The following is a 26,380-nucleotide window of genomic DNA, read 5'->3' as shown; positions in this document are numbered from 1 at the left end:
GCTATGTCATCTAGCTGAGACCTCACTAGCACTGTGGCAAAGAAAGTCGGACGGTTTGAGTTTCAAGGACAGTTAGGGCATGTGAGAAAAAACATCCACACGCTAGAGGAACTGATCATATCCATTGAATGAAAAAGCTCTGGATAGGGAGAGTGGCGGGAGTGAGTTGCTAAGCTTCCATTATTAAGTCAATGGACATACACTGAACTGTTTTCTTCTCCTCCCCTTCTCTTTTGCAGAGCAACTCCAGGAGAAAATGGGTGAGTTTGCTACTTGCTTCAATTCTTTCAATACAGTGACCAAGGTTATCTGGCCTGTATAGTTTTCCAACAACTTCATCTGCAGAAGGGACGCTATCATTGTATGTCCCTGCATCCGGAAAGTGGAGGGACTTTGTAGATTACTCAGTATTGTGGTATGTCATTGAGCTGAGACCTCACTAACACTTTGCAAAGAAGTCAGATGGTTGAGTTTCAAGGACAGTTAGGCAAGTGAGAAAAACATCCATGCACTACAGGAACTGATCATATCCATTGAATGAAAAAGCTCTGGATGGGTAAAGTGGTGGGACTGAGTTGCTAATCTTCTCTGATTCTATGAACTCTAGTTACCTTTGTTCTTGGTCTTATAATTACAAAAGGTGATATTGTTATCTTAAATATGTGTTCTGTGTGTGTGTGTGTGTATATATATATATGTTTTTCCTTTTTTGTTAGACTTAGGAGACAAGAGAATAAATAAGTCTCTGTCCTTTTTCTTTGGTTGCTCTACTGCTGTGTAAGAATCTTGTAGAATTAAAAGAAAAATGATTGAGTTATTAGACCTCGCCAGCTTTTCTGTTTTGGTAGAGCAGCTGAGTTGGCTAATTTGTCAATAACATCTATGAGCACTTGCGATTCTCAGCAGTCTCCTCATACATTGTTGAACTTTAAATAGATTACCCTCTCGTGGTTTGTATTTTCCAAGAACCATAAACTCTTGCAGAGACATAGTATGAAAGGGCAATGTACACATTGGAAGTACTCTGCATAAAACAGCAAATGGAATGCAGCTCATGATTTAAATGGTGTTACATCGTACATTTGTGGCAGAACCCATATTAGCAGAGGAGCGTAGCGTCTCATATTCTCCTTTGCTAATTAGGTGCGGCCATGTGAGGCTTTTTTTTTTAATTGATTAAAGCAAGAATAGAGAAGATTATATCTATTACGTAGTGGGATAGGAAAAGGGGAGGGAGGAATCTTTTGGATGAAAAAAAGAAAACAGTAAAGATACAAGAGGGTTTCCCTAACCAAAAAATTACTATTTCTTACATGTTAAAATGGAACATTCTGATTTTTCACTTCAACTGAAGGAGACATTGTTAAGGTTCGACTCAGTTACCCAATGATGTGGGGGCAGTATAGCACAGGTGCCAACTTTTTCATTTCCTCGATGGTACTTGACCACCGCTCTGTCCCATGTCCCTTCCTCATTACACACTTTTCCCCAAGAGCGCAGCCCTACTCCACCTCTTCCTGCTCCCACTGCGCCTCATCTTGCCCTGGTCCACTCACTGTCCCAAAAACACCCCGCCGTCATTTCTGCCCTCTTCCTTCCCTGGCTCCTTCTCCCACACCTCTTACCACTTGCGAAGAAGCTGATCAGTGGCAGGAGGAGGCGCTGCGTGGAGGGGAAGGAGCTGATTGGTGGGGCCAGAGGCTAGTGCAATTTCTGTCTCAGCAAGCTCTTTCCCTATTACTAAAGGTGACACAAGCCCTTCAGTAGGGAAGTGTTCGTTGGTACCAGCCAGAGGGGTAGGATTGATTTTAATTAGGACTATAGCCCACAGATTGAAGAGCTAGTTCACTACCATGGCCACTATTTATGCTAATCAACAAAGAAAGATCTCATTCACCTCTTCAGTTCATAAGTCAATGGATATACACTGAACTGTTTTCTCTCTCCTCCCCATTGTTCTTTTGCAGAGCAACTCCAGGAGAAAATGGGTGAGTTTCCCTACTTGCTTCAATTTTTAAGTCCACTGATCAAAGGTTGTCTGCCCTGTATAGGTTCCAACACTTCACCTGCAGAAGAGATGCTCCCATTGCATGTCCCATGCATTCGGGAAGGTGGAGTGTCTTTGTAGATTACTCTGTAATTCTTGTATGTCATCAAGCTGAGACTTCACTAGCACTTTGCAAAGAAGGTCGGTGATTTGATTTTCAAGGACAGTTAGGCATGTGAGAAAAACATCCACACGCTACAGGAACTGATCATATCCATTGAATGAAAAGCTCTGGATGGGGAGAGTGACGGGACTGAGTTGCTAATCTTCCCTGTTCTATATCTTAGTTACCTTTGTTCTTGGTCATATTATTAGGCCACGTATAACATACGGATAATATCGAATTAGCTAAAATCGGTTTTGTAAAACTGATATTATAATTCGATTTCATGCGGTCACACTAGGCACAGTAATTCGGGTTGTGCATCCATGGTCCGAGGCTAACATCTATTTCTGAACGTTGCATTGTGGGTAGCTGTTCCATAGCTATCCATAGTTCCTGCAGTCTCCCCCGCCCCTTGGAATTCTGGGTTGAATCATTATTGTCGCGGGTGGTTCTGGGTAAATGTCATCAGTCATTCCTTCCTCTGGGAAACATCAGCTGACAATCCGTTTGCTCATTTTTCCCCGGATTGCCCTGGCAGACGCCATAGCACGGCAACCATGGGGCCTGTTCAGCTTTTTTTTTTTCCGGCACCATATGTGTACTGGATGCCACGGACGAGAGCGATACTCCAGCACTACACAGCAGCATTCACTTGCTTTTTGTAACGATAGCAGAGATGGTTACCGGCCGTTCTGTACTGTCTACCGCCGGAGAAAACTGGCAATGAGATGACGTTTTCTCTCCCCCTCTGTACTGTCCGCTGCTCATCATGAGTGCCCCTGGCTGAAATCGGCCGGGGCGCAATGCAAAAGCAAATTGGGATTGACTCACTTGGGACTGAGTCAATCCCTCTCTTATGTTTTCAAAAATAGAGTCAGTCCTGCCTAAATAAGGGGCAAGTATATTAGAGGACCAGTGTATCAGAGCACAGCTCCTCCGTTCAGTATTCACAGGGGGTGCCCCTGCAACAACCCACCGTTACTTCTCTCCTCTCCCAACCTTCCTGGGCTACCGTTGTAGTGTCCCCCCCACCATTTGTTCATGAAGTTATAAAGAATGCAGGAATAAGAACAGAGATTGTTTGTGAGATAAATGAGAGGGGAGGCAGCCTCCCGGGCTATGACAGTCCAGGCAGTACAGAATCTTTTCTTTATACAGGAAAGGAGGGGGGCTGATGAAGCTCAGCCCCCAGTTGCTATGATGAAGACAGTTACCAGCCGTTCTGTAACATCTACTGGTAGTAACTGGGAGTCATTCACATTTTTACCAGACGCCCCGGCCAGCCTCCCCTGAGGCAGCCAGGAGCACTAACGGGCTGATGGTGACGACAGATATCAGTCATATTGTACCGTCTACCACCAGGGAGGGGGAGAGGAGTGGATACTGCTCTTCACTGTTGCAGTATCGCGTCTACCAGCAGCATTCAGTTACATAGGGTGACATTGAAAGTAGTCAAGAAATGATTTCTTTCCCTTTTCTTTCACGTCGGGGGGCGCGGGGGCGGAACTGAGGAGCTATTCCCTGAACCACGCCAGACACTGTGTTTGAAACCTACAGACGTTAGGAGCTCAGCCAAGAATGCAATACTTTTCAGAGACTGCTGTGGACTGTGGATAGCTGGAGTCCTCAGTACCCACTCCACCATGAGCGTCCATTTGAGTCTCTGGCTTCCCGTTATGCTTGCATGCAGCGCTGTGTTCCTGGAGATTTTTTTTCAAACGCTTTGGCATTTCGTGTTCTGTAACGGAGCTCTGATACAACAGATTTATCTCCCCATACAGCGATCAGATCTAGTATCTCCAGTACGGTCATGCTGGAGCTCTTTTTGAAATTGAGACTGCATCGCCACCCGTGCTGACCAGAGTCCACTCTGGGCAAACAGGAAATGTAATTCAAAAGTTCGCGGGCTTTTCCTGTTTACCTGCCCGCTGCATCCGAGTTCCGATTGTTGTCCAGAGCGGTCAGTGGTGCACTGTGGGATGCCGCCCGGAGGCCAATAATGTCGATTTCCGTCCACACTAACCGTAACGATATGTTAATATCGAATTTAGCGCTACTCCTCTCGTCGGGGTGGAGTACAGAAATCGATTTAAAGAGCCCTTATATCGATATAAAGGGCATTGTAGTGTGGACGGGTACAGCGTTAAATCGATTTAAAGCTCCTTTAAATCGATTTAAACTCATAGTGTAGACCAGGCCTTAAAAAGGTGCTATTCTTATCTTTAAATATATGTTGTGTGTATTATATTATATATATATAATTTTTCCTTTTTTTGTAGCTTAGAAGACAAGAGAATAAGTAAGTCTGTGTCCTTTCTTTTGTTTGTGCTCTACTGCTATGTAGGAGTCTTGTAGAATTAAAAGAAATGATGAGTATTAGACCTCACTCTGCTTTTCTGTTTTTGATAGAGCAGATTACTTGGCTAATTTTGTCAATAACATCTATGAGCACTTGCTGATTCTCAGCAGTTTCCTCACACATTGTTGAACTTCAAATAGACTTACCCTCCCTGGTTGTATTTTCCAAGAACCATAACACTCTTGCAGAGACATAGTATGAAAGGCAATGTACACATTGAAAGGACTCTGCATAAAACAGCAAATGGAATGCAGCGGATGATATAAATGGTGTTACATCGTACATTTGTAGCAGAACCCATATTAGCAGAGGAGCGTAGTGTCTCATATTCACCTTTGCTATTAGGTGTGCCATGAAGTTCTTTTTTTAATTGATTAAAGCGGAGAATTAGAGAAGATTATATCTATTATGTAGTGGGATAGGAATGGGGCTAGCCCACAATTGAAGAGTTAGTTCACTACCCAAGGCCACTATTTATGCTAATCAACCAAGAAGAGATCTCATTCACCCTCTTCAATTCATAAGTTAATGGCCATACACTAAACTATTCTTCTCTTCTCCATTGTTCTTTTGCAGAGGAACCCCAGAGAAAATGGGTGAGTTGCCTACTTTCCTCACTATTGACAGTCCACTATACCTTTTCCCCAAGAGCCCAGCCCTACTCCACCTGTTCCTGCTCCACTGCGCCTCTTCGTGCCCTGATCCACTCATTATCTCAAAAACACACCGCCGTCATTCTGCCTCTTCTTTCCCTGGCTCCTCCCCCAACACCTCCTGCCCTCTGCAGAAGAGCTGATCAGTGGCAGGCAGGAGACACTGTGGTAGAGGGGAGGAGCTGATTGTTGGGATCCGAGGCTTGTGCAATTTCTGTCTCAGAAGTGGAGTGTCTTTGAAGTTACTCTGTAATTGTGGTATGCCATTGAGCTTGAGACCTCACTAGCACTTAGCAAAGAAAGTCAGATGGTTTGAGTTTAAGGACAGTTAGGCATGTGAGAAAAACATCCACACGCTACAGGAACTGATCATATCCATTGAATGAAAAAATCTGGATGGGGAAAGTGGTGGACTGAGTTGCTAATCTTCCCTGATTCTGTGAACTCTTAGTTACCTTTGTTCTTGGTCATATTATTACAAAAGGTGATACTGTATCTTGAAATATGTGTGTGTGTATATATATATATATGCATTTTTTTTTTTTCTTTTAGGAGACTTAGGAACAAGAGAATAAGTAAGTCTCTGTCCTTTTTCTTTTGTGTGCTCTACTGCTATGTAGGAATCTTGTAGAATTAAAGAAAAATGTTTGAGTTATTAGACCTCACCACCCTTTCTCTGTATTGATAGAGCAGTTGATTTGGCTAATTTTGTCAATAACATCTGTGAGCCCTTGCTGATTCTCAGCAGTCTCTCTCATACATTCTTGAGTTTTAAATAGACTTACCCTTTCCTGGTTTTGGTTTTTCCAAGAATGAAACACTCTTGCAGAGACATACTATGAAAGGCAACGCACACATTGGAAAGACTCTGCATAAAATAGCAAATGGAATGAGCTCATGATGTAAATGGTGTTACATCGTACATTTGTGGCAGAACCCATATTAGCAGAGGAGCGTAGTGTCTCATATTCACCTCTTGCTACTTAGGTGTGGCCATGAAGCTTTTTTTTAAAATTAATTAAAGCAAGAATAGAGAAGATTATATCTACAATGTAGTGGGATAGGAATGGGGCTAGCCCTCGATTGGAAGAGCTGGTTCACTACCCATGGCCACTATTTATGCTAATCAACCAAGAAAGGATCTCATTCACCCTCTTCAATTCATAAGTCAGTGGACATACACTGAACTGTTTACTTCTCTTCTCCATTGTTCTTTTGCAGAGGAATTCCAGGAGAAACTGGGGAGTTTGCCTACTTTCCTTACTATTGACGGCTCCACTGAGCAAACTTTGTGTGCTCTGTATTGATTCCAACAATTTCAACTGGAGAAGAGATGTTATCAATTGCATGTCCACTGCACCTGGAAGTGAAGGTTCTGTGTAGATTTCTCTGGAATTGTTGTATGTCATCGACAGAGGACCTACTAAGCACTTTGCAAAGAAAGTCAGGGGTAGAGGTTTAAGGGCAGTCAGGCATGTGAGAAAAACATCATGGCACTACAGGAACTGATCATATCCACTGAATGAAAACTCTCTGGCTGGGGAGTGTGGCAGGACTGAGTTGCTAATGCTGTGGCCTGACCTTGTAGTAGCTGAGCCATGCAGACACCCCACCCTGTGCCTCAGGCCACGTCTACACTACGGGATAATATCGAATTAGCAAAAATTGGTTTTATAAAACTGATATTATAAATTCCGATTTCTCATGCGGCCACACTAGGCACAGTAAGTGGACTGTAAAAATTGAAGCAAGTAGGGAAACTCACCCATTTTCTCCTGGAGTTGCTCTGCAAAAGAACAATGGGGAGGAGAAGAAAACAGTTCAGTGTATATCCATTGACTTATGAACTGAAGAGGGTGAATGAGATCCTTTCTTTGTTGATTAGCATAAATAGTGGCCATGGGTAGTGAACTAGCTCTTCAATCTGTGGGCTATAGTCCTAATTAAAATCAATCCTACCCCCTCTGGCCTGGTACCAACGAACACTTCCCTACTGAAGGGCTTGTGTCACCTTTAGTAATAGGGAAAGAGCTTGCTGAGACAGAAATTGCACTAGCCTCTGGCCCCACCAATCAGCTCCTTCCCCTCCACGCAGCGCCTCCTGCCTGCCACTGATCAGCTCTTCTGCAGTGGGTAAGAGGTGCTGGGAGGAAGGAGCCAGGGAAGGAAGAGGCAGAATGACGGCGGGGTGTTTTTGGGACAGTGAGTGGACCAGGGCAAGATGAGGCGCAGTGGGAGCAGGAAGAGGTGGAGTAGGGCTGCGCTCTTGGGGAAAAGTGTGTAATGAGGAAGGGACATGGGACAGAGCGGTGGTCAAGTACCATCGAGGAAATGAAAAAGTTGGCACCTGTGCCTATACTGCCCCCACATCATTGGGTAACTGAGTCGAACCTTAACAATGTCTCCTTCAGTTTGAAGTGAAAAATCAGAATGTTCCATTTTAACATGTAAGAAATAGTAATTTTTGGTTCTAGGGAAACCCTCTTGTATCTTTACTGTTCTTTTTTTCATCCAAAAAGATTCCTCCCTCCCCCTTTCCTATCCCACTACGTAATAGATATAATCTTCTCTATTCTTGCTTTAATCAATTAAAAAAAAAAAGCCTCATGGCCGCACCTAATTAGCAAAGGAGAATATGAGACGCTACGCTCCTCTGCTAATATGGGTTCTGCCACAAATGTACGATGTAACACCATTTAAATCATGAGCTGCATTCCATTTGCTGTTTTATGCAGAGTACTTCCAATGTGTACATTGCCTTTCATACTATGTCTCTGCAAGAGTGTTATGGTTCTTGGAAAATACAAACCACGAGAGGGTAAATCTATTTAAAGTTCAACAATGTATGAGGAGACTGCTGAGAATCGCAAGTGCTCATAGATGTTATTGACAAAATTAGCCAACTCAGCTGCTCTACCAAAACAGAAAAGCTGGCGAGGTCTAATAACTCAATCATTTTTCTTTTAATTCTACAAGATTCTTACACAGCAGTAGAGCACACAAAAGAAAAAGGACAGAGACTTATTTATTCTCTTGTCTCCTAAGTCTACAAAAAAGGAAAAACATTATATATATATACACACACACACACACACACACATATTTAAAGATAACAATATCACCTTTTGTAATTATAAGACCAAGAACAAAGGTAACTAAGAGTTCATAGAATCAGAGAAGATTAGCAACTCAGTCCCGTCACTCTCCCCATCCAGAGCTTTTTCATTCAATGGATATGATCAGTTCCTGTAGTGCATGGATGTTTTTTCTCACTTGCCTAACTGTCCTTGAAACTCAAACCATCTGACTTTCTTTGCAAAGTGTTAGTGAGGTCTCAGCTCAATGACATACCACAATTACTGAGTAATCTACAAAGTCCCTCCACTTTCCGGATGCATGGGACATACAATGATAGCGTCCCTTCTGCAGATGAAGTTGTTGGAAACTATACAGGTCAGATAACCTTTGGTCACTGTATTGAAAGAATTGAAGCAAGTAGGCAAACTCACCCATTTTCTCCTGGAGTTGCTCTGCAAAAGAGAAAGGGGAGGAGAAGAAAACAGTTCAGTGTATGTCCATTGACTTAATAATGGAAGCTTAGCAACTCACTCCCGCCACTCTCCCTATCCAGAGCTTTTTCATTCAATGGATATGATCAGTTCCTCTAGCGTGTGGATGTTTTTTCTCACATGCCTAACTGTCCTTGAAACTCAAACCGTCCGACTTTCTTTGCCAAGTGCTAGTGAGGTCTCAGCTAGATGACATACCAGAATTACAGAGTAATCTACAAAGACACTCCACTTCCTGGATGCATGGGACATGCAATGGGAGCGTCCTTTCTGCAGGTGAAGTTGTTGGAACCTTTACAGGGCAGACAACCTTTGATCAGTGGACTGTAAGAATTGAAGCAAGTAGGCAAACTTACCCATTTGCTTCTGGAGTTCCTCTGCAAAAGAACAATGGGGAGGAGAAGAAAACAGTTCAGTGTATGTCCATTGACTTATGAATTGAAGATGGTGAATGAGATCCTTTCTTTGTTGATTAGCTTAAATAGTGGCCATGGTTAGTGAACTAGCTCTTCAATCCGTGGGCTAGCCCCATTCCTATTCCACTACGTAGTAGATAGAAGAGAGTATATTCTTGCTGTAATCAATTTCAGAATAAGCTTCATGGCCACAACTAATTAGCAAAAGCTGAATACGAGACACTACGCTCCTGTGCTAATATGAATTTGGCTATGAAAGGACCAGTAACACCATTTACATCACGAGCTGCATTCCATTTGCTGTTTCAATGTAAAGTCCTTTCAATGTGTACACTGTCTTTCATGCTGTGTCTCTGCAAGTGTGTTATGGTTCTTGGAGAATACAAATCAGGAGTGGGTGAGTCTATTTAAATTTCAACAATATACAAGCAGCACTGCTGAGATCCAACAAGGGGCTCTATATGTTATTGACAACATTAGCCAAGCAATCTGCTCTATCAAAAGGAGCAGTAGAGCCCACGGAACAAACAGGACACAGACTTGTCTATTTTATTTGCCAATTATCCTAAAAAAGAAAAACAATATATTTAAAAATAAGAATATGGTCAAGAACAAAGGTAACTAATAGTTCATAAAATTATAGAAAGTTTGAGCTGGAAGAGATCTCAGGAGGTCATCTAGTCGAACCCCCTGCTCAAAACAGGACCAGCACCAACTTAATTATCCCAGCCAGGGCTTTCTCAAGCCGGGCCTTAAATATCTCTAGGGATGGAGATTCCATAACCTCCCCAGGTAACGCATTCCAGTGCTTCACCACCCTCCTAGTGAAAAATATCAAGAGCTGTGTTCATTTAAGCATAGCTGTGAGGGAGCAAGTAACACAAAGAACATCATACTGTCTAAGGCCTCTAGAACATGGGCCAGAGAACTTTCCCCAAACAATTCATGTTTGCATGAGAGGAGATCCTTTACAAAGAACATACAACCTTGATTTCAAACATTTCCAGTGTTGGAGGATCCACCAGAACCCATGGTAAATTGTTACAGTGTTTAATCATCCTGACTCTTAAAAATTTATGCCTAGTTTCTAGTCTGACTTTCTAATTCCAATTTCCAGCCATTGGATTTTACTAGACCGTTCTCTGCAAGACTAAAGAGCCCATTATCAAATATTTGTTCTCTATGTTCATATATTTAGAGTGCAATCAAGTCACCCCTTCTCTTTGTTAAACTAAATAGATTGAGTTCATTGAGTCTATCACTATAACACGTTATCTAACTCTTTAACCATTCGGGTGCTCTTCTCTGAACCCTCTCCCATATGACAACCTCTTTCTTCAGTGGGGGACACCAGAACTGCACACATTATTCCAGCAACAGAGCCAAATACAGAGCTAATATGACCCCTATAGTCCTAATTAAAATCAATCCCATGCCTTCTGGCCTGGGCCCAGCGAACACTTCTCTACTGAAGGGCTTGTGTCACCTTTAGTGATAGGGAAAGAGCTTCCTGAGACAGAAATTGCAGAAATTCTGGGCCTCACAAACGATCACTCCTCCCTTTCCACTCCATCGCCTCCTGCCTGCTCACTGATCAGCTCTCTTCTGCAGAGGGCAGGAAGGTGCTGGGGGGAGGAGCCAGGGGAAGAAGAGGCGGAATATGTGGGGTTTTTTGGGACAGTGAGAGTGGACCAGGGCCAAGAAGAGGTGCAGTGGGAGCAGGAAGAGGGGGGTAGGGCTTGGACTCTTGGGAAAAGTGTATAGTAGAGGAGAACGTGACCTAATGGGTCAGAGTGGTGGTCAAGCACCATCGAGGAAATGAAAAAGTTGGCACCTGTGCTACACTGCCCCCACGTGATTGGGTAATGGAATAGAATCTTAACAATGTCTCCTTCATTCTGAAATGAAAAATCTGAAGTCTCCATTTTAAAGTAAGAAATAGAAACTTTTGGCTCTAGGGAAATCCTTTTGTGTCTTTCCTGTTCTTTTTTTCATCCAAAAAGGTTTTTCCTCCTGAAATAGACACATTCCCATAGAAAGTTCCTGCCAACACCTTGCTCTCATTGTGAATATACGGGACTAGAAGACAGAATATCTAGGTTCTATTTCCTGCTCTAGAAAACATTCCTGTGTGACTATCAGCACTTCCTTTGCAGGGTACTCTCAAAGAGCCTACACTGGGTGCCCTGAACAGGATGTGGGTTCCAAGTTTGGGGAAAGCTCTGTGGAAAGACAATTCTCCCTCCATCGCTAAGGCACAGGGTGGAGTGTCCACATGGTCTCAGTTATTATAAGGTCAGGCATAGCACTAGCAACTCGGTCCTTCCACACTTCCCATCCAAAGCTATTCATTCAGTGGATATGTTCAGTTCCTCTAGCGTGCTGATGTTTTTTTCTCATATGTCCAACTGTCCTTGAACCCCTACCCTTCAGACTTTCTTTGCAAAGTGCTGGTGAGGTCTCAGCTTGATGACATACCACAATTACAGAGTAATCTACACAGACCCTCCACTTCCCAGATGCATGAGACATGCAATGAGAGCATCCCTTCTGCAGCTGAAGTTGTTGGAACCTATACAGGGCAGACAAACTTTGCTCAGTGGACTGTAAGAACTGAGGAAAGTAGGCAAACTCACCCATTTGCTTCTGAAGGTCCTCTGCAAAAGAAAAATGGGGAGGAGAAGAAAACAGTTCAGGGTGTGTCCATTAACTTAGCATAAATATTGGCTATGTGTAGTGAGCTAGCTATTCAATCTGCGGGCAAGCCCCATTCCTATCTCATTATGTAGTAGATAAGAAGATTATATTCTTACTTTAATCAATTTAAGAAAAAGCTTCATGGCCACAACTAATTAGCAAAAGGTGAATATAACATATTAGCTCCTCTGCTAATATGGGTTCTGCTATGAAAGGACCAGTAACTTCATTTACATCATGAGCTGCATTCCATTTGCTGTCTCAATGCAGATTCATTTCAATGTGTACATTGCCTTTCATACTGTGGCTCTGCAAGAGTGTTATTGTTCTTGGAGAATAAAAACATATAGGACGTGAATCTATTTAAGTTTAACAATGTTTGAGTAGCACTGTTTAGAACGAACAAGTGTTTATACACAGGGCCAGCTTTAGCCAGTGCAGGGCCTGATTCGTGGGGCATGTACTCTCCCTGCGGCACTTCAGATTTCCCGCCCTAGCACTGGTAGCAGAGCTGCAGGGCTCCTGCCGCGGGAGTGAGACAACCGCACTTGCCACTCTCAGGCCTGGGGACAGGGGCTGCGGGGTTCTGGCCGGGGTAGTGGCTGCGGGGTTGCGGGGATCCGCCTGGCTGAGTGGGACAGTGGGGTTGCAAGGCTCTGGCCTGGAAAGTGGGTATGCTGAGCTCTGGTCAAGGTAGCATGACAGGGCTCCTGCGGGGTTCCGGCCGGTGGAGCAGGACTGTAGGGTTCTGAGGCTCCGGCTGAGAGAGCGGGGTTGCGGGAGCGAGGCCAAAAGGCAAAAACTGACATCAACTTTGTTTCAGTCTGTGTGTTACTTGACACTGTGTATTCAGTGTCACCATAGAAGGGAAGGCCTCTGCATAGACAGAAATTTGCCTGGGCATCAGTAGAAAATGTTAAGTAAATTTTGCTTTAAAAATTAAACCTGGCGCTTTGTCATCTTGTGTCACCATTTTTATTTCTTAGCTTTCAGCTATTTAAGTGAACTCTAAAACTTTCATACTGACTGTTTACTATCTGATACTGTATCTCTCTCATCTCCTTCATAACCATCACTGACTTTTTCCCATTTTAATACTATCCCATAGTATCAGAGACAGTGAGCAAAATAGCAAATAAAGGTACATGACAATCTTTTTATCTCTATAGAGAATAATAGATATACAAGCATCCATCTCACACAGAGAGATGTGATGTATTCCCTGCAGCCAGGGCCACCTTCAGTAAGTGCGGGGCCCAATTCGAACAGTTTCGATGGGCCCTTGGCAGGGATGACAAAAAAAAACCAAAAAAACCCCCCAAAAACCAACACACATATAAAAAAAAAATTGGCGCTTGTAATCACTGGACAGTGCTCTGAGTCTTCGGCGGCATTTTGGCAACAGGTCCTTTACTCGCTCCAGGTTCTCAGCGGCACTAAAGGGCACGCCGCCTAAGACCCAGAGCAAGTGAAGGACCCACTACTGAAGTGCTGCTGAAGACCCAGAGCAAGCGAAGAACCCACCACTGAAGTGCCACCAAAGACCCAGAGCGCTGCTAGGTGAGTAAAAATTAAAAAAATGTCTGTAGCCAGGAAAGGGATTCTTACTGGGTGCGGGGCCCTCTTAGGCCTGGGCCCCGATTCAGGGGAATTGGTAGAATAGGCCTAAAGCTGGCTCTGTTCATATATTGTGACGGACTGAGGCCAGAAGGATATAAGAGGGTAGTCCTTTTGAGTACTGGGACGTGGGCGAGCGCTAGCCTACTGCTGAAAGCCCCTCCTTCAGCCTAGGGAGGGGCCATGAAACCCAGGACCCAACTGAGTTCGGGGGACAACAAAGGCAACAACAGGAACAGGCGTGGAGGTCAAAGGGCCAAAACTAAGGAACCGGAAGGGGACATCGAACAGAGAACCTCGGACAGTGCCCACTGCTCCTCGAAGACATCAAGAGAGCCAGCGGACGCTGCCCAGAGGAATTCTGCTCAGATACGTGAACGGATGAAAGAATGAAAAATGGCCCCAAAGTCGCAGCCCACTCTCTCTGCAAACCTCCCCTCCCTGGTGTTACGGATGGCCACCTTGGCCATAGCTAGGAGGAGGCTGACGAGGTGGTCCCTCGACTTCATGAGGCCTTAGCTTGGGTGTGCATAGTGAAATAAATATTGGGGAAAAGTGCAGCCAGAACCTCAATAAGAGATTCTGGAGGAGCCGGAAAAGGGGCTGCAGCCTGGCACAATGAAGGTACGCATGCGCCACGGTCTCCCTCATTCCACAGAAGGGACAGGTGTCAGGGACAATGGTAAACCATGCCAAGTACACGCCTGTGCTCATAGCTCCATGCAGGAGTCACCAGCTGATATCCCCAGCGGGCCACAGGACTAAGGTGGAATAGAAACTGGCCCACCAGGGTTCCCCACCCGCCGCTGCTGGTAGAAGGTCCCACTCCTTGGTGTCTAGGTGGGACATGAGGGTGGGGTAATGAAGCGTGTGCAGCATGAGTGCTTACAGATGGTCTCTTGGCGCGGTTTGGAAACATGCAGCCGGCTCAGGGGCGGCTCTAGGGATTTTGAAATGTGTTCAGAACCCATGGAGATGAGCACAGAATAAATAACAGAGAAATCAGAGTAGGTAGAAAAATGAACAAGCGTGGGATCAGATTTCATTCACAAGGCCTCGTAATGACAGTTCACTTAAAATTCATATTGATTTCAATGGAAACTTAGAGTTATGGAAACAGACATCACACGCTGAGGTACAGATATAAAAAATGGTCCTATAAGAAAGAGGCTGAGAACATGGTTTAGTTACAGCTGGGCAGAAACCAGAATTTCCATTTCATGGGAAATTCCATTATTGTAAAATTAGGTTTTTTTCTTCTAAAAAGAATAAAAAGAAAGATTTTTGAAATTGCCTCCAAAATGTTCAGGTCAACCAAAACATTCTGTTTTTATAAAATTGAAACATTTTTTTCCCCTTTTTGAAATGGAAAAAATTCCATTTCAATGGAGTCAAAAAGGAAAGTTTTTACCTTGCTGAAATGTTTTGTTTTTTATTTCCCCCCAAACAATTTTCTTTTCTTGAAACACACATGTTCCAATGGAAAGTTTTTAACAGCTCTTGGTCCAGTAGTGAAAACACTGGGCTGGAAGCCAGAATATCTGGGTTGTATTTACTGCTCCAGCAAACATTCCTGTGAGACTGTGCAGGAGAATTTTCAGAACTCTCCTCTGGGTGTTCTGTGTAGGGCATGGGTTTCCAGTTGAGGGAAGCTATTTTGGAAAGACTATTCTCCTCCCGAACCTGCTTCCTGCTTTTAATGTACTTACGTTTTCTTTGTTTAGCTTTTAAACCTTCAGCTAGTTGCTCTTGACAATATTTTTTTGGCCTGCTTAGTTGTACTTTAACAGTTAACTTGTCAGAGTTTATGCTCCTTTCTGTGTTCCTTTCATAAATATAAAAGGAAGGGTAACAACCCTTATATATGCAGTAACATACATCCCTCCCGACCAGAAGGACCAATGGGGAAAGAAGATCCTTTCAAAAATGGGGTAGGAGAAGGTTTTGTTTGTGCTCTCTTTGTTGGTTCCCTCTCGGGACAGAGAGAGAGACCAAGCAGGTAAACCAACTTCTGAAAAGGTATCTGAAATGATACACCTAAAATTACAAAAATTGTAAGTAAAAGTAAGTAAATGCATTAGTTTATCTTTTCTCTTAGCTTGCAAATTTTCCCTATGCTAAGAGATAATTTTATTCCTGTTTGTAACTGGGAAGTAGAGTCAGAAGGGAATCTTCTGCATTTTAAGTTATTTACCCTGTAAAGTTATCTTCCATTCTGATTTTGCAGGTGTGATTCTTTTACTTGTTTTTAAATAAAATACTTTTAAGAACCTGATTGATTTTCAGTGTCCTAAAAACCAGGGATTTGTTCTGTGTTAACATATTGGTTGGTATGTTATTCTCAAGCCTCCCCAAGAAAAGGGGTGAAGGGGCTTGAGGGGGATTTTTTTGGGGGGGAGTATAGGGCTCCAAGTGGTGCCTTCCTGAATGTTTGTTTAAATCATTTGGTGGTGGCAGCAATACCGTCCAAGGATAAGGAAAGGAATTTGTGCCTTGTTGTGTATTTGGTTGTTATGGTTTTTGTTCCTGTGGCAACTGAGTTAGATTATTAGGGGATAGCCCAGCCAGCTTCAGTGGGTTGGGTGAGCTCTGTGTCTGTAAATAAATGGTAGTTTTGTTAGCTGTCTGCTGTCTGGCCTCAAGTGATTTCTTCCTAAACCGGCTGCCCCCAAGGATATAACATGCCTTGGGGAAGTTTTTAACCTAAACTGGTGGAATATAAGATTAGGGGATCTTTCATGCCAATCCCCACATCTGTACCCCAGAGTTCCTCAGTAGGATTTTACTTCTAATTTTTAAAGGATGCCTTTTTGCCTCTGTTTCTTATACTTTATTATTTAGCCTTGGTGGCACTTTCATGGTCCTCTTAATATGATTTTTTTTTTAAATCTGAGGTATACATTTTACTTGAGCCTGTATTATGGTGTATTTAAAAAGTTTCTACATCTTGCAGACATAACACTTTTGGGACTGTACCTTTAAATTTCTGTTAAACTAGTCCAATGATTAACTCATCTTTATCAGTCTTAGTTCTCTCAAGGTAGAACACTGCTGCATGTCTGATGTCCAGAGTGTATAGTATTTAGACCTGTTTGCTCCCATGAGGTTAAGGGAATAATGAGGGAAGATGGGTTGTTTGGTTCAATTGGAAAGAGGAGGGGATTGTGGGTAAAAATTTAGTTTGATGTCAAATATTTATTCCTCATGTATTTAATTATAGAGTATAATCAAGTCACCTCTTTTCTTTGTTTAGCAAATCAGATTGAGCTCCTGGAGTCTATCACTATAAAATATGTTTTCTAATCCTTTAATCATTTCTCTTGTTCTTCTCTGAACTCTCTCTTATTTATCAATTTCCTTTTTCAATTGGGTACACCAGAGATCGACACAGTATTCCAATGGCAGAGCCAAAGACAGAGCTAATGTAACCTTCATAGTCCTACTTAATACCATCCCCATGCCCTTTGGCCTACTGCCTACCCAATCCATTCCTACTGAAGAGGTTTTGTGAGGTTCAAGGAAAGGGTACAGCCATGCTGAAAAAGAAATTGCGGCTGTTCAGACTACAGACAATGTGTGTCTGACAGGCCCAGTGATGGGACAGAAATGGTGAGTGGGTTCTTGAATGATATCACTCTGGGGAACAGTAGGTGGGATTGTATATAAAGGGGTTAATGGCTCTTCCTGGAGATCTCAGGTATGCAGGGAGACAGCAACCTCAGCACCTTGCTGCCAGGGGCAGAGGCGTTCAGGTAACTCTTCTGGCAGAAAGATCTCTGAGTATGAAACCTGGCATCTGTCAGACTTTTGGGCTTTGTGGTTATTCCGCCATGCTTTGCACTCTGCTGTGTGAGGGGAGAACCCCGCTCATTGGTGTGGGATGCAATTAAAAGCTCTGAAGTTTCCAGTAGAAGTTTCCCCTCCAAGGGGATGCTCTGGCCTTTCAATATCAAGAGGTCCCCTCGAGACACTGTATGAAACCCCATAGAGATGTACAAGACTTACCATGAGTTTCTGGGTGCAATCTAGAGCTGGCTGCTAAATATTTCCCTGATAAAATACCACTCTGTGTGATCACCTCGAAATCAATGCAAACTTATTCTTGCTGTCCTGCCATTGTTTGCAAAATGAGATACAGGCTCACTTATCACCTGTTTGTCTTTTTTCTGAAAATTGGGTTAATGAACATTTTCTTTCCTCTCAACAACTCCCAGACGTCAACGTTGTCAGTGCTCCAGGACTGGAGCAACCATGGAAAAAAAGATGAGGTGTCAGCACTCACTGGCTGGACCTGCCAATCAGCTCCTACCCCTCCACGCCTGGGCCTCATGTCCACCACAGATCAGCTGTTTTTGCAGAGGGCAGGAGGTACTGGGGAGAAAAGCTAAGAAAGGAAGAAGTGGAACGAGGGTGGGGCTCTCTTGGAAGAGGGGGTGGAACGGGAGAAAGAGGCAGAATGGGAGAGGGAAAAGGTGGGGCAGGGGTGGGGCCTTGATGGAAGGGACAGGGCCTGGGGCAGAGAGAACCCCAGAGGAAATGAAAAAGTTGGCATCTGTGTCTACACTGCCCCCACATGATTTTGTAACTGAATTGAACCTTAACAACGTCTCCTTCATTTGAAATGAAAAATCAGAATATTCCTTTTCAACAAGGAGGAAATAGAAACTTTTGACTCTACTGAGATACTTTTGCTTCCTTCTTCTTCTTATCTCATCCGAAAAGTTTTTTTCCAACTGAAATAGTCATATTCCCATGGAAAGTTTCTGCCAACACCTTCCTCTCATAGTGAGTACACGGGGCGGGAGGACAGAACAGCTACATTCTATTTCCTGCTCTAGCAAACTTTCCTGTGTGACTGTCAGCCCTTCTTTTGCATGGGGACTGTCAAAGTGCCTACACTAGGTGGTCTGCACAGGACGTGGTTTCCTAGTTTGGGGGAAGCTCTTTGGGGATGACAAGTCTCCCTCCATCCATGAGGCACAGGGGTGGAGCATCTGCATGGCCTCAGTTACTACAAGCACATAGCACTAGCAACTCAGTCCTGTCACACTCCCCAGCCAGAGATTTTTCATTCAGTGCATAGGTTCAGTTACTCTAGCGCATAGATGTTTTTTCTCTCATACCCGACTGCCCTTAAACCCCTGCCCCACTGACTTTTCTTTGAATAAGGTCTCAGCTCAATGACATACCACAATTCCACAGAAAAAGCAGCAAAGAATCCTGTGGCACCTTATAGACTAACAGACATTTTGGAGCATGAGCTTTCGTGGGTGAATACCCACTTCGTCAGATGCATGTGCGCATTGTGTTTCATAGTGTGTCTCTGCAAGAGTGTTATGGTTCTTGGAGTATACTAACAAGTATCTATTGGGTTTCTGGGACCTGGGTGGGTGGAAGCCTGCCCAATGCTAAAGGATCCCTCCCCCCGACTAAGGGGAGGATCTACAGGACCTCAGAAACTCACTGATTTTGGGGGACAACTAATAAAACTAACTAATAAAAGAACAGGGACAGGAGTGAAGTCAAAGGGTCATAAGAAGGGAGCCTGATGGGGACACCGAGCAGAGAACCCCGGACAGCGCCCACTGCACCTCGAAGGCATTAAGGGAGCCAGTGGATGCCGCCCAGAGGAACTCCGCCCAGATACGTGAACAGACCAAGGATCGGAAACAAGCCCCACAGTCACCTGAGTCTCCATCGGCCAACCTCCTCTCCCTGGTTGCGTAGATGGCCATTTAACCAGGGCGAGGAGGAGGTTGACCAGGAGGTCCAGCGACATTGTGGGGCCACGGATAGGTAGTGCATAGAGAAGGAGGTGAGGGGAAAAATGTAGCCACAAGCACAACAGGATATTGATGAGGAGCCGCTATAGGGGCTGCAACCTGGCACACTCTAAGTAAATGTGCGCCAGGGTCTCCCTCACGCCGCAGAAGGGGCAGGTGTTTGGGACAGGAGTAAACCGCGCCAAATACACGCCCATGCTCACGGCCCCATAGAGGAGCCGCCAAATGATATCCCTGGCGGGCCTCAGGACCAGGGTAGAGTAGAGGCTGGCCCACCAGGGCTCCTCACCCTCCAGAGGTTGCAGGAGGTCCCGTCACTTTGTGTTGGGGGGGGACACGAGGGTGAGGAAGTGAAGGGTATGGAGCACGAGCATGTAGAGATGATTCCTTGGCGCGGTTTGGAAGCGGACCAGCTGCAGATCATGCAGCAGGCTTGCGGAGAAGGGGCAGGGGGGGGGGCGGTTGGGTCCATGGGGCAGAGGCCCAATGAAAAGGTCCAGAGGACTCGGGGTGGTGGGTGGGCAGGGCATGCCCTCTCGCAGGACCCGGTCGAGGTAGGCCTGAGCAGCGGGCGGCAAAGCGGCCTCCACCTCCTGTAGTACGCATCAAGGAATACAAGGTCTGGAGAGCCCCATCTGCCGAGCGAGCGTCAGGGGATCCAGCCAGTCTCCCTGGTCGTAGTCCAGGAGGTCTCCAACCCTGGTAGCTTCTGCCAGGACCAACCTCTGGCCCAAGTAGTGGGTGAGTCTATTTAAATTTCAATAGTGTATGAGCAGCACTGCTCAGAACCAGCAAGTGCTCATATATGTTATTGACAAAATTAGCCAAGTCATCCGCTCTATCAAAAAGAGGAGTAGAGCACAAGGAAGAAAAAGGACACAGACTTACTCATTCTCTTTTCCAAGTCTCCTAAAAAAGAAAAAAATGTAATTAAAAATAACAGTAGCACCTTTTGTAATAATATGGCCAAGAACAAAGATAACTAATAGTTAAAATAACGAAAGCTGTATTTATTGGAGAATAGCTGTGTGGGAGCAAGTGACACAATGAACATCATAGTGTCTAAGGCCGGAAGGAAGCACTCTCCTCATCTATAACGTGGTCCCGAGAACTTCTCCCAAACAATTCATGTTTGCATTAGAGCAGATCCTTTAGAAAAAAATTCCAGTAATGGAGGATGCACCACAACCCCCTGTAAATTGTAACAATGGCTAATCACCCTCCCTCAAAAATTTACACCTTATTTTTAGTCTGACTTTCCTAGTTTCAGTTTCCAGCCATTGGAATTTGCCAGACCATTCTCTGCTAGACTAAAGAGCCATTATCACATATATGTTCTCTAGCCACGTATGTTTAGAGTGTAATCAAGTCACTCCTTTTCTTTGGTGAGCTAAATAGATTGAGCTCTTTGAGTCTATCACTATAATATATGTTATCTAATCCTTTAACCATTCTGGTGCTTTTCTCTGAACCCTCTCCAGTTTGACGCCTTCTTTCTTCAGTTGGGGACACCAGAACTGCACTCAGTATTCCAGGGTCAAATACAGAGATAATATAACCCTATAGTCCTAATTAAGATCATTCCCATGTCCTGTGGTTTGGGGCCTAATGAACACCTTCCTACTGAAAGGCTTGTGTGAGATCCAGGAAATGGGGTATAGTTTTTCTGAGACACGTATTGCACTCACAGGCAGGCCCCACCGATCAGCTCCTTCCCCTGCAACCCAGCACCTCTTGCCTGCCACTGATCTGCTGTTCTGCAGAGGGCAGGAGGCTCTGCGGAGGAGAAGCAGGGAAAGGAAGAGGAGAAAGAAGGATGGAGATGGTGTGTAACAGGGCAGGAGGAGACAGAGTGGGAGTGGGAAGAGGCAAGGCAGGGGTTCGGCCTTCGGGGAAGATGTATAGTAGGGGCAACTTGGGTGTTATGAAGGCCAAAACTACAATGGGGTTCAAAAAAAAGAGAAGAAGATAAATTCATGGAAGATACCTCTGTCAGTAATTATTAACCAAGATGGTCAGGAATGCAAGATAGTGCTCTGGGTGTCAGCTCAGTCTCTGACTATCAGAAGCTGGGACTGGATGTCAGGAAATGTATCATTAGAGAAATTCCCCTTCTGTTCATTCCCTCTGATGAATCAGGCACTGGCCACTCTCATTAGACAGGATATTGGGCTGGATAGATTATTGGTCTGACTCAGTATGGCTGTTCTTATGTTGCTTCCCTAGAGCCTTTGTTCCCTGTCCCCAGTAAAGTTCCCTGTGTTATACTGTTATTTTTGAGTGTGGCCTTTCATTTGTTGGGACTTATATTAGGGTATTGTGTTGTCCATGTGCAGGGTTATATTTCTTGTAAATAGATAAGTAGCATTAGTCATTTCTCAAGGGACAGCACTCCTGTCTCCCAAGCACAGGCAGGAGTCACCACTGGGTGGAGACACCAGGTGCTGAAACAAAGAATCCAGGACCCAATGCCTGCCACCAGGGAAGACAAGTCACTCCGATTAGCAAGCAGCAGGGAGGAGACTTAAGCCTCATGGGGGATGGGGGGAAAGAGGGTTACATGAAATACAATGTTGGCTTTTCCCTCAGAGATCCGTCTTTGCAGCAGTGAGGGCTGGAGGAGCCTCTGACTCCTGTGAGGAACAGAATTGGCAGGGAGTCAGGGACTTCAGGGGATGGGGAATTCCTCTGCTGCCAGTGACAGACAGCTTTGATTCTGAATCCAGGCTGCCTGCTTCTGTGAAGTACTGAGCATCCTCAATTCAAATTAAGCCAAATCCATAAATTTTATTCAGATGTAACTCAGATAAAATTCTCAAAAGTGTAGATAGTTCTTGGAAAACATCCAATCGATGTGCATCAGCAGTCAAAAATGCTAACAGAATGTTAGGAAGTAAGAAAGAGATAGATAATAAGACAGAAAATAACTTAATGCCCCTATATGAATCCATGGTGCACCCATAACTTGAATACTGTGTGCGTCTCAGGATACATCATCTAAAAAAATGCATGTTAGAATTGGCAAAAGTATAGAGAAGGGCAACAAAAATGATTAAGGGTACGGAACAGCTCCCATACGAGAAGAGATTTAAAAGACTAGGACGGTTCAACTTGGAAAAGAGATGATGAAGGGGAATATGACAGTGATGTATGAAATCATGAATGCTGTGGAGGAAGAAAAAAGGAAAAAGGGAAATATTTACCTATTTGCATAACACGAACTAGGGGTTACTTGATTAAATTAATAGATTTAAAACAAACAAACAGACAAAAGGAAGTACTTTTCACATAACACACAGTCAACCTGTGGAATTCAGTGCTAAGGGATATTAAAATTCGCTAATTATATTTTAAAGAACTTGAACATCATAAATTAGCCACCTTCAGTGAGGTTTATGTGGACAAATATTTGGATCCTGTACTTTTGCTATCAGTAAATTTGACCAGTATTGAGTTCTCTGCTGCTGTCAGTCAGCTTCTCCAGTGTTTCTTTCAAGCAAAATTAACCTCATTCACATGCAATATAACAGTTTTTTTCATTGATTCCAAGGCTAAAAGGGATCATTGTGATCGTCTAGTCTGATCACTTCTAGAACACAGGCCAGAGAACTGCCCCATAATAATTCCTAGAGCAGAGTTTTATTGTTGTTTTTTTTAAAAAACAAAAAACAAAAAAAAACCATTCAATCTTGATTCAGAAATTGTCAGGGTTGAAGACACCACTGCAAACCTTGGTAAATCGTTCCAATGATTAATCACCTTCACTATTAAAAATTTACACCTTATGCAAATTAAACAAAAGAAAATTAAGTTAACTTACTTTTGCATTTTCCAGGAAAAAGGATGACAGACACAGCAATAAGAAGCAATAAAGGGATTAAGGCATCTACGGAAAGAAAGAATATGTTAGTATCCTCAAACATGGAAGGTATTTCTAAGTATTACAGTTTTGGACCTAAACAATGATGGACTTTTGATGGGGTATGAACAATGATGGGATATGAACAGATGTCCCTGCCATGAGGTGTGGACTCGACCTAAGGGTCCTCAGTCTCGTTTTACCTGTTCCTCCCCACTATTCAAAGACACAGTGAAATAGGCTCCATTAGGAATCTTTTTTGTTACTTTAAGTGCTCAGTTAGAGATTAAATCATGTGTGATGGAATAGCCTTTCTTCCCAGCCTGCTAAGAACTAAAAGTCACTAAGAGCTGAGGATCAATAAGAGCTGGGTGGACTCTCAAGAGACTGACCTGCAGAGGTCACAGCAGAGAGGCAGGTGGCAGAAGGTGACCGGCAACTGGAACAAGTGGGGGAGGATTAACGGCTGGTAGGCTGCCAGCAGGGGAGAAACCCCTGCTGGCAGGAAGGTCAGAGGGGGAGGAACAGCGACTGGTGAGGCAGCAAGCCAGAGCAAGCACTCAGATGGCAGAGCAAGCAAGGTGCCTTCTTCTCCAAATGGGAGGTGAACTCCCACAGATGCATCTCTGAACCCTGGGTCCTGACCAAGGGCAATGACTGTGAGTGGGGTGTGGTGAAGGAGCAGAGTGGGGCATAGAAAAGGTAGTTTTGGTTGTAGAACTCAATAACAGGAGGCAGAAGACTCTGCCCCACGCACTCTGGGGTGGGTGTCCTGCTCACAGTTTTATCCTCATTAATCCTACTTGTGACATTTTCCTCAGTTAATGTTGGGTGACTTCCCTCCTTTCATTAAAAGTATCTTTCCTACACTCAGACTCTCTGCTTGCGAATGGGGAAGTATTGCCTTTCAGGAGGACCCTGGAATGTCATTTACCCAGGTAACTGGGTGCGGGCTCAGGCCAGTTCTGTGTTGTATTGTTGAAAAGAAACTAGATACTGAACCCAGTCCTGGTTGCTGCCGGCTCCACCTGGCAGAAGGGTTAGAATAGAATAAAATAAATATTAGTCATGTTGGTGATCTCCTCTTCCTGCTGAGCGTCTCTTACATGCTCAACTGAGTCTCAGCCAAATTAACCTCTCCACACTAAGGCCATGACTACACTCAAAACTTCAAAGCACTGCCCTGGGAGCACTCGCGCAGCAGCACTTTGAAGTGTGAGTGTGGTCGCGCACCAGCCAATACTGGATTTACAAAAGCGCCACTGGCACCATGGTGCCGGGCCCATGGTCGAAAGGGACACCAGCACACTCTTCTCCGCCCTCTGCTTTCTCCTATGGGGTCAGAGAAGCTTGACTCTGCCGCTGCTCTGGCTCCGTGGCAGCCTCTGCCGTCAGCCTGGATCCTGCCCCGCCCTTTTCCCCAGCACGCTACATTCCCCCTCCCCTTCCTGCCACCTATCAGCTGGATCAGCCTTGCCGGCAGGAGGGACAAGTTGGGGAGGGGGAGACACAGCACACCGCTCCTGGGAGGAGAAGGAGGAGGAGAAGAAGAGGTGGGGTGATGCCTCTCCCTCGTGTCTTTCCCCAGTGTGCTACATTCCCTCCCTCCCTGCCTGACTGCCTGCCAATCAGCTGGATCAGCCTTGCCAGCAGGAGCGGGGAGGAGGGAGCCTCAGCACGCTGCTCCAGAGAGGAGGAGAAAAAGAGGCAGGGTGAGGCCTTGGGGAAGGTGCTGGAATTGGGGCATACCCCCTCCAGCCCCGTGCGTGAGCACTCCTATGACCCCAATCCACCCCCCAGCCACCTGCACCCCCTCACACCTCCCTAGATCCCTGCCCTGACTCCTGCATCCCCCTCACACTTCCTCAGCCCCCTGTACCCCCCTCTCACCTCCCCAGCGCCCAGCCCTGACTCTTGCATCCCCCTACATACCCTCAACCCCCTGCAGGCCCCTCACACACCCCTAGCCCCTGCCCTGACTCCTGCACCCCCCTATACCACCCCAGCCCCCTGCACCTCCTCACACAGCCCCAGCCTCTGCCCAGACTCCTGCACCCACTTACACCACCCCCAGCCCCCCGCACCCTCTCACACACCCTGAGCCCCCTGTCCTGACCCTGCACTCCCCTCAAACCTCCTCAGCACCCCTTCACACACCCCCAGCCCCCTTCCCTGACCCCTGCACCTCCCACACCTCCCCAGCCCCCTACCCAGACTCCTGCATCCCCCTCACACCTCTCCAGCCCCCAGCCCTGACCCCTGCACCTCCCACACCTCCCCAGCCCCTGCCCTGAAACCTGTACCCCCCTCACACAAAGTCGGACACGCAGCCCCTGCCTGACCCGCACCCCCAGATCCCCACCCCCATCCTGAGAATCAAACAAGGAATTGCCCCAGGTAAGCGCTTACACCTCAACGTCTCCTGCCCCAACCTGAGCCCCCTCCTTGCCCTGGTCCCTGCCAGACCTCGGTACCTGAACCATTTTTTCCTTACAATTATTTGGAAAGATCATTAAGTAGTCCATTGAGACCCTCGTGATTTCAAGTGTCTGTGAAAAAGAAGTTAGCTATAAGAACAATCAGGTAACCTCACTTTATTTCATTACTTGTTATTACTTATGGAGGAAGGAGAGAAAAAAATAAAAAATGAGGGCAAGGGGAGATAAGAGAGAATGTTCTTTTTCTTGGCTGGGTCCCAAGGAGGAGCCCCAAAAATGAAGCTGAGCACAGGATTGGGGGCACCACTAACTCTAAATCCACCACTGGCTGTCACGTCACCTGCGCTGGGATATTGTCAGGGCCGGTGTAACCACTAGGTGAACTAGGTGACCATTTAAGGCGCCAAGATGCGGAGTGGCAAAAAACGGTGCCCAGAAATGGTGTTTTACACTACAGTGGAGTCACATCTTATATGGGGATTAGGTTCTAAAGTCACCATGTAAGAGGAAATTCTGTATAGTGAAAATCACCATAAAGTACAGTAATACACAGTATACACTAGAACAGTGGTCTTCAACCTACCGGCACACATGCCAAAGGTGGCACGCAAGCTGATTTTTCAATGCAGGCTGCAGGTCCCGGCTGCCACTGAGCCTGCTGCTGATCTGAGGTTCTGTTCACTCAGCTGGCAGTGGGCTGAGCAGTGCCAGCAGTGCCGCTCCTGCTAGCTGGGGTCCCAGCCGCCAAGCTCCGCTCAGCCTGCTGGGGTCCCAGCCAGCTCTGCTCAGCTTCCTGCCAGCTTGGTGAATGGTCTGGAGTTCCGTTCACGAGGGTT

At 45.3% G+C, this 26,380-nt stretch overlaps 1 protein-coding gene across 1 annotated transcript in view; it reads right to left on the bottom strand.

The window, feature by feature from the left end:
• The window catches only part of LOC116826823 (butyrophilin subfamily 3 member A1-like), a 156,246-nt gene extending 142,273 nt beyond the window's left edge, over positions 1-13,973 (bottom strand). The window contains exons 1-3 of the mRNA XM_075071258.1: positions 13,916-13,973; positions 11,787-11,807; positions 9,091-9,111 (exon numbers count right to left, since the gene is read on the bottom strand). Coding sequence (XP_074927359.1) covers positions 9,091-9,111; positions 11,787-11,807; positions 13,916-13,973 — 100 coding nt within the window. The remainder of the gene's footprint in view (positions 1-9,090; positions 9,112-11,786; positions 11,808-13,915) is intronic.
• Positions 13,974-26,380: the final 12,407 nt, after the last annotated feature.

This window comes from Chelonoidis abingdonii, chromosome 11 (genome assembly GCF_003597395.2).
Source record: "Chelonoidis abingdonii isolate Lonesome George chromosome 11, CheloAbing_2.0, whole genome shotgun sequence".
Classification (NCBI taxonomy): Eukaryota; Metazoa; Chordata; order Testudines; family Testudinidae; genus Chelonoidis; species Chelonoidis abingdonii.
The sequence above is the reverse complement of the archived record's forward strand: the minus strand, read 5'-3'. Positions and strand labels throughout refer to the sequence as shown.